General features: G+C 43.0%; 1 protein-coding gene across 2 annotated transcripts in view; it reads right to left on the bottom strand.

Moving 5' to 3' along the window:
- Positions 1-12,242, bottom strand: part of hdac7a (histone deacetylase 7a) — a 60,720-nt gene extending 48,478 nt beyond the window's left edge. For both annotated transcript variants that reach the window (XM_079273889.1, XM_079273890.1), the window contains exon 1: positions 12,120-12,242. In XM_079273889.1, coding sequence (XP_079130015.1) covers positions 12,120-12,138 — 19 coding nt within the window. In that variant the 5' untranslated portion in view covers positions 12,139-12,242. The remainder of the gene's footprint in view (positions 1-12,119) is intronic.
- Between the last annotated feature and the right edge of the window lie 298 nt (positions 12,243-12,540).

Raw genomic sequence — 12,540 nt, 5'->3', positions numbered from 1 at the left:
TCCCAACTCGTCAAATACCGACGCTTGGTCAGTGCTACAAACTTGCACGTCGCGATAAACAGATACGCTCTCATGTTGCAGCTAAACCTCAGTCTACTGCGTAATGTTTCATGTTAACTGTTTTACGCTTCCTCTGAACAGATACTGTCAGTCCTGCTCCGTGTTTAGTTCCGTTAGCTATTGGCTATGTTAGCTGCATTAGCCCTATTAGCTGTTAGCTCTTGTTAGCCAAACACACCGCAGGAGTCTTCCGCCGACTGGCTGCTAACAGCTTACTAGCATTCCTCATGCTAACATGAGAAGACGTGCATTGTTGTAGTTAGTGCTCGCTTCAGCTTGTCATTTGCAAAGTTACACACATACATAGCTAATGTCTGGTTAAATTCGTGGCCTTGTTTTCTCATTATATCATGTATAGGTTGAAATCAATATCATTTCCCCCATTTTAGCCTATTTTATTTAGGCATAGTTCTTGAACATGTGCTTGTGTCTGGACAACATTTTACATTTCAGAACTTTGGCTTCTTTTGTTGAATGAAGGTCTCTGTTTGCATGTCAGATGGCATTTACAAGCTTGTTAAAGAAGAAAATAATGTGTATTTTAGGATTACACTGAGGTACACCACATGTTTATGATTATATTTCCGGCTCAAGGTTATCAGTTGTGTGATATTTAAAAAAAAAGATGTGAAACATTTTAGCATCTTTAAATAATACTCCTCACCTAAATACATATATCCCACGCAACAACTTTAAAATGCTAATACAGCGCAAACATAACTGGAAACCCAAACAAGAGGCAATCATACATTCCCTTACACATTTTCAAAATGTTTCCCCGGTGTGTGTATATGTGTGAAAAAAGAGAGACAGAGTGAGTGTCTGACTAGCCGCATCGGTTGCCTTGTTGACATGTGCAGTCCACAGAAAAGACAATGGATCGCTGACAGACATTTTCCACAACAGAGCAACGGTGTCGTGTGTGCAGTAATCACTACCCAGTGTCGAGGGGAAGGTATGGTGACTTTATTCCAGGGGCACGTAGGACAATACGAATCATCTTACAGATAAAAAATACCATAACTATTAAAATAGAAAGTCGTGCAGAAACTTTACAGCAAATATGGAGACTAATGACTGCCGTAGATTTAAAGATGGTATCTGAATGAATCGCAGCCTCTTTTGGGCGTTTGATCTGGTCAGATTGAAAGTGAAATGAGGTATACCCCGGTGACAGCACAAGCAAGAGCGTATAATGATGGATACTTTACACCCTGAAGATGTTTGGAGTTAAAGCGAGTTGTTCAAAACACAGCAAGAAACTATAGCAACCAGAAAATCCCAGAGATATCAACAGCACACACACACACACACACACACACACACACACACACAGAAACCCTCAAAACGTAAAGTCGAATCAAATCAAAACTCACCCTCTCAACACCCACCATTCTGAACAACAACAAGCCTGAGAAGTGTGTGTGTGTGTGTGTGTGTGTGTGTGTGTGTGTGTGTGTAGGAAACACCCAGATGGGCCAAAAATAGCTCTACACTCTTGTTCCCCATCTCTCGCTTTCAATCCCTCGCTCTCTCTCTCTCTCTTTCTTTCTTTCTCTCGCTTGTATCACTATGAACCATCGGTTGGAAAAAAACACGAGTTAATGTTCCCGTACGGAAAATTTCACCCACTTAAGAGTGCACTAGAATGTAAGAATATCAGTATGTGATTGAGTGTGTATGGAGAGAATAAAATAATATCTGTTGCTCAAGGGGAAACACAAAGCTTCTCAACAGAGGGAGAAATGAGTAGGCTGAAATCAGTCCGTTTGTCTGACACATCTCGCCAATGAGAGAAGTCAGATATTCCTTTCAAATATTGTAGAAAGGAAACACTGGTATTTCTGGTTTTTTTTCCAAAATAAAGTTGCTGCGAGATAATGTTAACATGCTCATGTTTCTTGCCACGTAGCTAGATCTTCATCGGGCTATATTCTCCTGCATCTACATTTTCTAGGATCCTGTCTGTTGATAAAGTTAGCTTATATACAGCTTAATCAGCAGCTAGCTTATATGCAGCTTTAAGTAGCAATTAGCTTATACACAGTTTAATTAATCACTAGTATATTTGTAGTTTTAATAACCATTACCTTATGAGGCTTTATTAACCACTCACGCATTACACACTTTATACACTAGGGCAAGGAAGAAGCAGGAGGGAGATTACTGACTTAACTGCGCCACAAGAAACAGGCAGCCATCTTTAGATAGATAAGGAAGGAACAATAGACAGAGAGATTCAGGGACAACGCCCTAAGTAGTTTTCTCTCTTGACAACTTGTTTCTCAGGTCCGCACTCATGCAACATTTCACGCACACTGATAGAAGAAGACGCCTTCTGGGAGGGGCCAAGGTAAACGGACGTTTACGGCTTCCACCCAGGTGTCATAACGTACAAACGTGCCACGCCTGCATCTTTGATTTTGACAAATGGACATCAAGGGGAGGTACCCTATATTAAGCTTCACACTGCAGTGTTCAAGTGTGACTCATGGTGAATCTCTGCGAAGTTCAACCATTAGCACCCAAGCTTGTTTGATTGCTGGGCTGAATAACTCTGTTGATAAATAAATCTATTGCTTTAATATAACTATACGCCTCTGAGAGCTTCTGTTTCATTCTTAAATCCGCTCTAAGTGTGAAAGACAGCTTTATTTTCACAACATGTCACACCCACAGATATATTTTGCTTTGGTCCAAAAACGTGGTGGCAACTTTGTCAGTTTGTTTAGCTTCAGGCTCCCCAATTCCAAGTGAAGCAAGGCTTGTAAACAAAAGTCACATGGACTCACAAGTAGCATGTTTACTGGACAGTTTTAGCAAACTGTCATCCTGCAAGGTCAGAGATTTTCAAAATAAAAGTAATTGCAGTTAAATGAGCAAAGCATGTCGGCCTTGACCTTTTTTCTCATTTTCATCAGGTCTTTCGGTAACAATAGCAATGCATTCAAGTGATTGCTGGGAATGTGTCGACATCCTCACAGCAAAGCCCGTAAACTGTTGCTGATGTTTGCAGAGGACAATTTTGGCAACAATATTATACCGATGCGGATGGGTTTACATTGAGTTGGTTGAAAGCCCGATGCCAGAGGGACACTGACCAAACAACGTTTTTTGACGAGTTGGGAGTGAGAATGTGTTGGTAGGCCGAGGGGGTCATAGTACAGCAGCCATGAAGCTGGCAGATGTTCATTGCCTTGCTCAAAGACCCTTCAGCAGGGCAGGTAACAAAGGAAAGAGACTCTGAAACCTTTAGCCAAGCAATCACTATCTTACATGAGGAGTTTGATACCACAGCTGTTTTTCCAGGGTCCATGCTGATATTAACGTTAAGCCTGAGTATATTAAAAACAAAATTGGGATGTTTTATAATCTTCACCAATACCTATATCGTCCCTGCGCAAACAACAGCGCAGGATGAAACATCATACAACTGTTGTCACCAGACTTTATACACACTCTGTTTGTCGGGTCAAGACACATCAGGCGTGCATCTCTGCTATCTGTCACAGCCACCGATGATTGATGAAAGTGAAGCCTCTCAGTCGGGAACTTGTGTTTTCTCTGTTGTTCTGAGTGAAAGGTTACACCTCTCCTCTCCACTGTGCCCTCTGTGGGAATTTAAGAGACAGAGAGAGAGAGAGAGAGAGAGAGGGAGAGAGAGAGAGAGACAGATGGGTTTTTCCCTGCAGGATATCCTGTTCTAAGTAGAGCTGCTGGGCCCACTCTGACCTCCTCACCCCTCTTGACCTCTGACCCGCTCATAGCTTAGGCTCACATCTCCAACGTTTCCTAATCGCCCAAATCTCTTCGATTTCTTTCAATTGTGCCGTGGACCCTTTTGCTTTCTCTCCTTCCTAACTCCTCTGTCATACTCACAGGTGTCACCTAAATGTCTCTCTCTGTTGTCTGCAGTCACTCAATATTGTGCCAGCCTTCCTCTCCATCCTCATATCCTTTATTTTATTTTCTCTCTCTTAAAGCATTTGCCCTATTAGCAACATTTACCAATTCATTGTATTCAGTCATTTTCCAAGTTAAAAATGCCAAATATTTGACAGTTCCAGCCACTCAAACATGAACATTTGCTGCCTCAGCTTCATAGTAAATTGAATCTTTGAGTTTGGGAGTTATAGTTGAGCTTTTTCTCAAAGAAGTGATGATGACGTCCTTTCGTCCTTACGAAAGGACCTAAGCTAAGCTCATTCAATCGACCGTAGAAGCCTAGAAGACATTATACAACATCTGAAGTCATCCTCCTGCTGCTTGGATATTCTACCAACACACTTTTTCAAAAATATTTCAAACTGCATGACCACTGATCTTTTACAAATTGTAAACACATCCCTTCTCTCAGGTGTCTTCCCACAAGCCCTAAAAACTGCAGTTATTAAACCACTCCTAAAGAAAGCTAGTTTAGACTCCGCAACGATGAAAAATTATAGGCCAATATCAAACCTCCCATTTTTAAGTAAAATAATTAAAAAAGCGGTTTTCCAACAGCTGACCGACCTCTTGGCCGTAAATAACTGCTTTGATGTTTTCCAGTCAGGCTTTCGACAGCACCACAGCACTGAAACTGCTCTTGTTAAGGTTTTCAACGACATCCACTTAAACATAGACAATGGCAGAAGTTCAGTCTTGGTGTTACTAGATCTCAGTGCTGCATTCGACACGGTCGACCATGCCATACTCCTAGAAAGACTAAAAATCTGGGTGGGACTCTCTGGCACAGCACTTACCTGGTTTGAATCCTACTTGAAGGACCGAGAATACTTTGTGTCTGTAGCTGATTACACATCGGAGCTGACTAAAATGACATGTGGTGTTCCCCAAGGTTCAATATTGGGGCCCCCTCTGTTCAACATCTACATGCTTCCACTCGCTCAGATTATGGAAAACAACAAAGTGTGTTATCATAATTATGCAGATGACACACAAATCTACATAACTATGTCACCAGGGGACTATAATCCCATACAAGGGCTGGGTAACTGCATTGAACAAATCAACAACTGGATGTGCCAGAATTTTCTTCAATTAAACAAAGATAAAACAGAAGTAATTGTTTTTGGTACCAAGGACGAACAATTGAAAATCACCGCTCAGCTTCAATCACCGATGTTAAAACCCACAAACCAAGCCAGAAATCTAGGTGTAGTTATGGATTCAGACCTCAACCTGAACAGCCATATCAAGACAATTACAAAATCAGCCTACTATCACCTGAAGAATATATCAAGGATGAGAGGACTTATGTCTCAACAGGATTTTGAAAAACTTGTCCACGCATTTATCTTCAGCAGACTGGACTACTGTAACGGTGTGTTTACAGGTCTCTGTAAAAAGTCTGTCAGAAAGCTGCAGCTGATTCAGAACGCTGCAGCTCGAGTCCTCACTAAGACCAGGAGGGTGGACCACATCACTCCAGTTCTGATGTCTTTGCACTGGCTTCCTGTCCAACAAAGAATTGACTTTAAAATCCTGCTGTTGGTTTACAAAGCACTGAATGGTTTGGGACCAAAATACATCTCCGATCTGCTACTACCTTATGAACCATCCCGACCACTCAGGTCGTCTGGGACCGGTCTACTTTCTGTTCCCAGAGTCAGAACTAAACATGGAGAAGCAGCGTTCAGTTTTTCTGCTCCACATCAAAGTCCCAGAAAGCTGCAGGTCTGCTGAGACCCTCAGCTCATTTAAATCAAGATTGAAGACCTTTCTGTTTGCTGCTGCCTTTAATTGAACCACATTCAATTCATATATTAATCAATTTCCTGCATTTCTGCATTTTACTACTGCATTTTATTTCTTACACTGTTTTTTAATTGTTTTTGAAATCTCCTTTTCTTTTGCCTTATGTTTTGATGCTTTTAATGGTTTTATGTGAAGCACTTTGAATTACCTTGTTGTTGAAATGTGCTATACAAATAAACTTGCCTTGCCTTGCCTAAACTTGCCTTACAAAAACAACAGGTAGGGTTTTTCGCCCTTGGATGCCTTATTCTTTGCCTTCCCCCACTTTCTCTTTACACGCCAGCCTCCCTCCATCCCTCTGTCTCTCTCTGTCGCTCTCTCTCTCTCTCACATCCAGCGCTCTCACCCCTCAGTAGAAGTGCAATCCATTAGCTGATGAATGGTTATTTGTGTTTTCTTAAGCTCAACAGCGCCACCCACGTGCTCCGCGGCCAAAGAGGGCGATAACAAAACATTTGCTGTGATTAGAGGAATAATTAGCCAATCATCCTCTGACCTGCGAGCCAACCCTGAGGTCAAAGAGACACAGAGTGGGTTCTGCTTCCCAGGTGGTTTCACATGAAAACCATCAGGCTGCAAAGATATAGTGGAGTCATTGTCTGCAGACAGATGACTTTGATGAGATTCAATCCGACCCTGTTGAGGCTGTTAAGTTCCTTGGACGAGACCGTCCAGGCACAGTGGCCCAACCAACTGCCAGCCCTTATCCAGGCCTATAATAACACCACCCATAGCACAACAGGGATGACCCCGCGCTATGGGGTGTTTGGGAGACACACCAGATTACCTGTGGACTGGCCAACTGGCTTGAGCCCTACTGTGGAGTCTCACACTCTACAAGGCTGCATAAAGCAACACCAGAAAGCGCTGAGTCATGCAAATGAAGCAGCAAATAAACAGTCCCAGCACAGACAAGAACGGGATCAGGCCCGTTACAACAGACGAGCTGAACTGGCACCACTGCTGGGGGGCTCAGCTGAGGGAGGACCACCCAGTTTTATCATTATGGAGGTATCAGGTAAAGGTGTCACCTCTAAAAACTCTGTTTTAAAACGAAAACGTATGAGTGTGGATGTAGCCTGAGGCGAGCTTAAACTCAGTCATTTCAGCAGTGTAGGTGAGTGCATGAGTGGAAAGTATGTATGCAATGTTGCATAGTGTCGAAAAAAACCAGAACGTCAATCAAGAAAACAAATAATTGGTCATAATCAATTCCAAGATAAATTTTAGTAAAGGATTAGTGCAATTTTTCCGTTTGCACTTAAGAATACTGAAAGGGTTAAAATAATCGACAGTGTAAGGCAGTCAGACGTCTACACGTTTGAAACAACAAAACCTAAATCTTGTGTTTTGGGTCGTTTCCTGTTATTGGATCAGATTGTTCTCAGTCTTGTCAGACCACAGCACAGTAGTCTTGGAGAATCACAATTTTTGAGAACTTTGTGTAATTCTCTGGTGACACTTGAGTTTCAATGATTTTGTCATCACAGGGCCAAAAAAAAGGTGAACATTTTCGGAAATTTGGCTTTGACACCCAATCAAAAGGCACCCACTTTACTCTCCAGCACTCGCACATATCTAGTACATCTGTTTGCCTATAATATGTCATTATCCTCCCAAAACTATGACTCTCTAGTATTCAGTTCTGGACGTGTCGGGTACAGAGTGTCAGTGTCCGCTTAAATGCATACAGTGTCTTTTCAAAATAAACTGTCAACAGAGGTTTACCTAGTTTTTTGTCTCTTTGGTTTTGGCAACAAAAGTATTTAGTTAGGTTCAGACTTTCAGGGGGTCTACAAGTATCAATCAAGAGGTCTCAGACCACCCTGACTCCCCACATTTCGCACACTTGGTTTAGGCAACAAGGGTTTAAGAAAATATCGCAGTTTCGATCAAAATTTGTTTTGCTTGTGTTAGCTAAGTTAGTAACGTAACAAAAGTAAGATAAAGTAAGTCAATGTTGACTTGCTTTCCCTCGGGACACAAACAGCGGTTTCCTGGGTGAAAGGCCGGTGTTAGTTTGACCCAACCATCCACCCTGTCCTCGTCCCTCAGCCAAAGACCCTTCAGCAGGGCAGGTAACAAAGGAAAGCGACTCTGAAACCTTGAGCCAAGCAATCACTATCTTACATGAGGAGTTTGATACCACAGCTGTTTTTCCAGGGTCCATGCTGATATTAACGTTAAGCCTGAGTATATTAAAAACAAAATTGGGATGTTTTATAATCTTCACCAATACCTATATCGTCCCTGCGCAAACAACAGCGCAGGATGAAACATCATACAACTGTTGTCACCAGACTTTATACACACTCAGTTTGTCGGGTCAAGACACATCAGGCGTGCATCTCTGCTATCTGTCACAGCCACCGATGATTGATGAAAGTGAAGCCTCTCAGTCGGGAACTTGTGTTTTCTCTGTTGTTCTGAGTGAAAGGTTACACCTCTCCTCTCCACTGTGCCCTCTGTGGGAATTTAAGAGACAGAGAGCAAGAGCGAGAGAGAGAGAGAGAGAGAGGGAGGGAGAGAGAGAGAGAGAGAGAGAGACAGATGGGTTTTTCCCTGCAGGATATCCTGTTCTAAGTAGAGCTGCTGGGCCCACTCTGACCTGCTCAACCCTCTTGACCTCTGACCCGCTCATAGCTTAGGCTCACATCTCCAACGTTTCCTAATCGCCCAAATCTCTTCGATTTCTTTCAATTGTGCCGTGGACCCTTTTGCTTTCTCTCCTTCCTAACTCCTCTGTCATACTCACAGGTGTCACCTAAATGTTCCCTCCTTCCTTTTCCTCTTAGTTTCTCTGTTGTCTGCAGTCACTCAATATAGTGCCAGCCTTCCTCTCCGTCCTCATATCCTTTATTTTATTTTCTCTCTCTTAAAGCATTTGCCCTATTAGCAACATTTACCAATTCATTGTATTCAGTCATTTTCCAAGTTAAAAATGCCAAATATTTGAGAGTTCCAGCCACTCAAACATGAACATTTGCTGCCTCAGCTTCATAGTAAATTGAATAGCTTGAGTTTGGGATTTATAGTTGGGCAAAACAAGACATTTGACAGATTTATCTGTTCTGAAAGTTGAAAGTCATTCTAGTAGTGTGTTAAAATAATGGTATTTGATTAGATTTTAAAAAGACAGTTTAAGAGAGTGTTGGAAGCATTAGAATGTTCTCTCCGTAGAAGTTTTTATTTGCTTTAATCCCGTCAGACTTTGCCTTTTGTTGACACCTGTCACTCATAAGTTTGATCAGTTGCATCATTGAAAAATATTTTTGACAAATGTGTGGCTTATGCATTGACACCAGAACCATTGTATGTACTGCATGCAATGCATGTTTCAACAGGTTGATAGTATAACTTCCAATAACGCCTTTTATTGGAAACATTTGAACATACAGCTTCCTTTATCATACATCCATATCCATAGTACAAATGACCATTTTAGCTTTTTTATTGACCATCTTGATCTGTTTTCTTGTCACTGACTCCTCTTTCACCAAACAAGAAGTGTTCAATGACAGCTGAGACATTTAATTTAGGTCAAACCCACATGTGTGAAAAAGGCTGGAAAAGTGTTGCCTATCCTCTTTGTCACTTTCCTCTCAACCTTGTTCTTCTCTTTAAATCGAAAAGTTCCTAATTCTCCCTATATTTCTTTTAACAATGTTCCCTGCGACATCATTTCAATTGTTTATCTGTTCATTTGCGTCACGAGCTGAAAAAGAATACCCCTCCTAACACTGTCTTGGAACAAGTGAAGATAAAATCGGTCAATGACCTTGTTCTTTGTTGACAAGATGTTCTTGAATAAAGCGTGAGTTTCTTTGTGCTATTCGTGTGTTCTTGTTCTGCCATATTTAGCTTTTGCTTAAAGAAGTACCGATGACGTCCTTTTGTTCGTACAAACTTGAAAGTCTTCACAAGGGAACCACCGCTGTGATTATACAAACCCTTCATTTGGGTCGAGACAGGAGAAAGACTCTCACTTGTACGAAAAAACCCCAAAAACAACAGGTAGGGTTTTTTTGCCGTTGGATGCCTTATTCTTTGCCTTCCCCCACTTTCTCTTTACACGCCAGCCTCCCTCCATCCCTCCATCCCTCCGTCTCTCTGTCTCTCTCTCTCTCTCACATCCAGCGCTCTCACCCCTCAGTAGAAGTGCAATCCATTAGCTGATGAATGGTTATTTGTGTTTTCTTAAGCTCAACAGCGCCACCCACGTGCTCCGCGGCCAATGAGGGCGATAACAAAACATTTGCTGTGATTAGAGGAATAATTAGCCAATCATCCTCTGACCTGAGAGCCAACCCTGAGGTCAAAGAGACACAGAGTGGGTTCTGCTTCCCAGGTGGTTTCACATGAAAACCATCAGGCTGCAAAGATATAGTGGAGTCATTGTCTGCAGACAGGTGACACCACACACACACACACACATACACAGAGCTCATGCACCTCTGGGAGTGTGTGCTGCTCGCGTTTGTGCGTGCATGTGTGTGAGCGACGAGGATCCCAAGTGTACCGGGCGCAGAGTTTTCCCATAGAGGCTGCGGTGAAAATCAGCACTTCCTGCTTCCTGTGGCGAGAGGAAGTGCTACCGTCGCTGTCCCCTTATCGCTGGATACACAGGCAGCGTGGAGGGAACAAGGCAGGGAGGGAGTGAAGAGGAAGAGGAGAAGGAGACACAGGCTGCTCAAGCAGGCGACATAACGGAGAGGACGAGAGGCAAATACGGCTGGTTCCACCAGTTGTTGATTTGAGAATGAGGAGAGCATGTCCAAAATGCATCTGACATGTATATGTAGAAGCTTATGCTTCTTGTAGTTTTAATATATCATTTGTTATGAAAATAATGATTTGTTTTATGATCCAAAAAACGTAGTTGTATGTCAGAAAATCTGCAGCTAAAGTGAGACCGTTTATAGTTTAAATGACACAAAAATACAGATTTCACTTGCATTATGTTGCAAACCAAGCAGAACAATATATATATATATATATATATATATATATATATATATATATATATATATATATATATATATACAGTATATATACATAGGGGACATGAACGTGGATAAAGACATGTCGTGTTTTTCCTGTTAGACGGAGCTGCATGTAGCACGCTGGCAGATGAGCGGAGAGAAGAGGAAAGAGACAGAAAGAAAGGTAGGCAGCATGTGTGTGTAAAAAGAACAAATGCAACAACCTGGATGTGTTTTGCAGGTTATGACGAAAAAGTACCCATTATTCTGAAGGAGCGAGACAACAAGAAAGACAGAGGGGGAGACAAGGGAGGGGGGGGGGGCATCAGGATGGGGAAGCTTTCAGCACTTGGGATTGTCCCAGATGGACACAAGCCGCTCCCTCCCTTTATAAACAGCCCCTGGCTTCCTCCTCTCCTCTCCTCTCCTCTCCTCTCCTCTCCTCTCCTCTCCGTCAATCTGTCCTTCTGTCCTTCTTTCCTTCAATGCCTGTTGTACACATGCACTCTGCTCCCACTTTGTGGGGATTCACATATACCCTCAGCAGAAAATCTGAACAAAGTGACACTTTTTAATTTTTCCTCTTTTCTTCTGACGATTGTGTCTGTTCCCCCCCCCCCCCCCCCTCACCCTCAATCCCTGCCATTTCAAAAGTCAACACACCACTAAATGCTGGGCTGACTCACTTCCACTGTGGGTGGCTCTGTTTCCAATTTTCTAACCACCTCAGCCCATCCACCACCTCCGAAGAAAAGAGAAAACTTTTTGTTCATAAAAAAAATAAAAAGTAGCCAACCAGACAAGCAAAAAAAACAGAGCAAGAAAACATTTTCCCAAGTTGCTTAAGCGTTAAAGGGACAAAAGCGTGCACGAGAGATGTCGAGAGGAGACGGGATGAAACCGTGCCTGCTTCTCCCACTTCTTTTGTGGCTCCGAAATGGTTATCCCTGTTTTCCTTCCTTCCTTTCTCCTCGGGAGAGCGTGGGAGCGCCCTCAGAATGCTGCAGAGAAACCACGGGGCTCATAACAACAGGAGGAAGCCGGTAACTTGAGTAACTTTGGGCCGGGCAGAGAGAGGGGGGATCGGGGGGAAAGGACGTACGAGCGCCTCACATCTTTACATGTCTCCACATCTTGAAGGCATGAAATCGGAGCTTGCTCAAGTAAAGAAAAGGAAACCCAGGTTCACAAATGACCTGTTGCATTCCAGACAGCATTTCGCACATGCACACACTCGCAAAGTGGCATTTTCCCCCGACACACACACATGCATGCACACTCATCCTCTCTGCAAACCCAAAACACACAACTTTGCCTTACCAGTCTGTGGTGTGAACATTCAGCATCAGGAGCGTGTTAGAAAGTCCCGTCAGTCACGTTCACGTACAGTTCAGTCCAGAGAGATCGAGAGTTGTGAGGACACCCAAACTACACGTGCACACACATACACACACAAACACACACACACACACCGGCACAGTATCAGTTCCCTGTGTCCAAGTGTTGAGAAAGTGAGGGGCCGTAACAAAAGGCAACAGAGGGAGGGAGGGAGAGAGAGAGAGAGATAAACCCATCTGAACTGACTGGTGGACTCTCTCCCTCCCACACACACACACACACACACACACACACACACACACACACACACACACACACACACACACACACAGTTGGTTTTCCGTATCACTGACTTCTTGTGTTTTTGCTCAAGTGCCAAGAGGATGAAGGGAGAGCAGAGGGA

The sequence above is a fragment of the Melanostigma gelatinosum genome (genome assembly GCF_949748355.1).
Source record: "Melanostigma gelatinosum genome assembly, chromosome: 8".
NCBI classification, from domain to species: Eukaryota; Metazoa; Chordata; class Actinopteri; order Perciformes; family Zoarcidae; genus Melanostigma; species Melanostigma gelatinosum.
The sequence above is the reverse complement of the archived record's forward strand: the minus strand, read 5'-3'. Positions and strand labels throughout refer to the sequence as shown.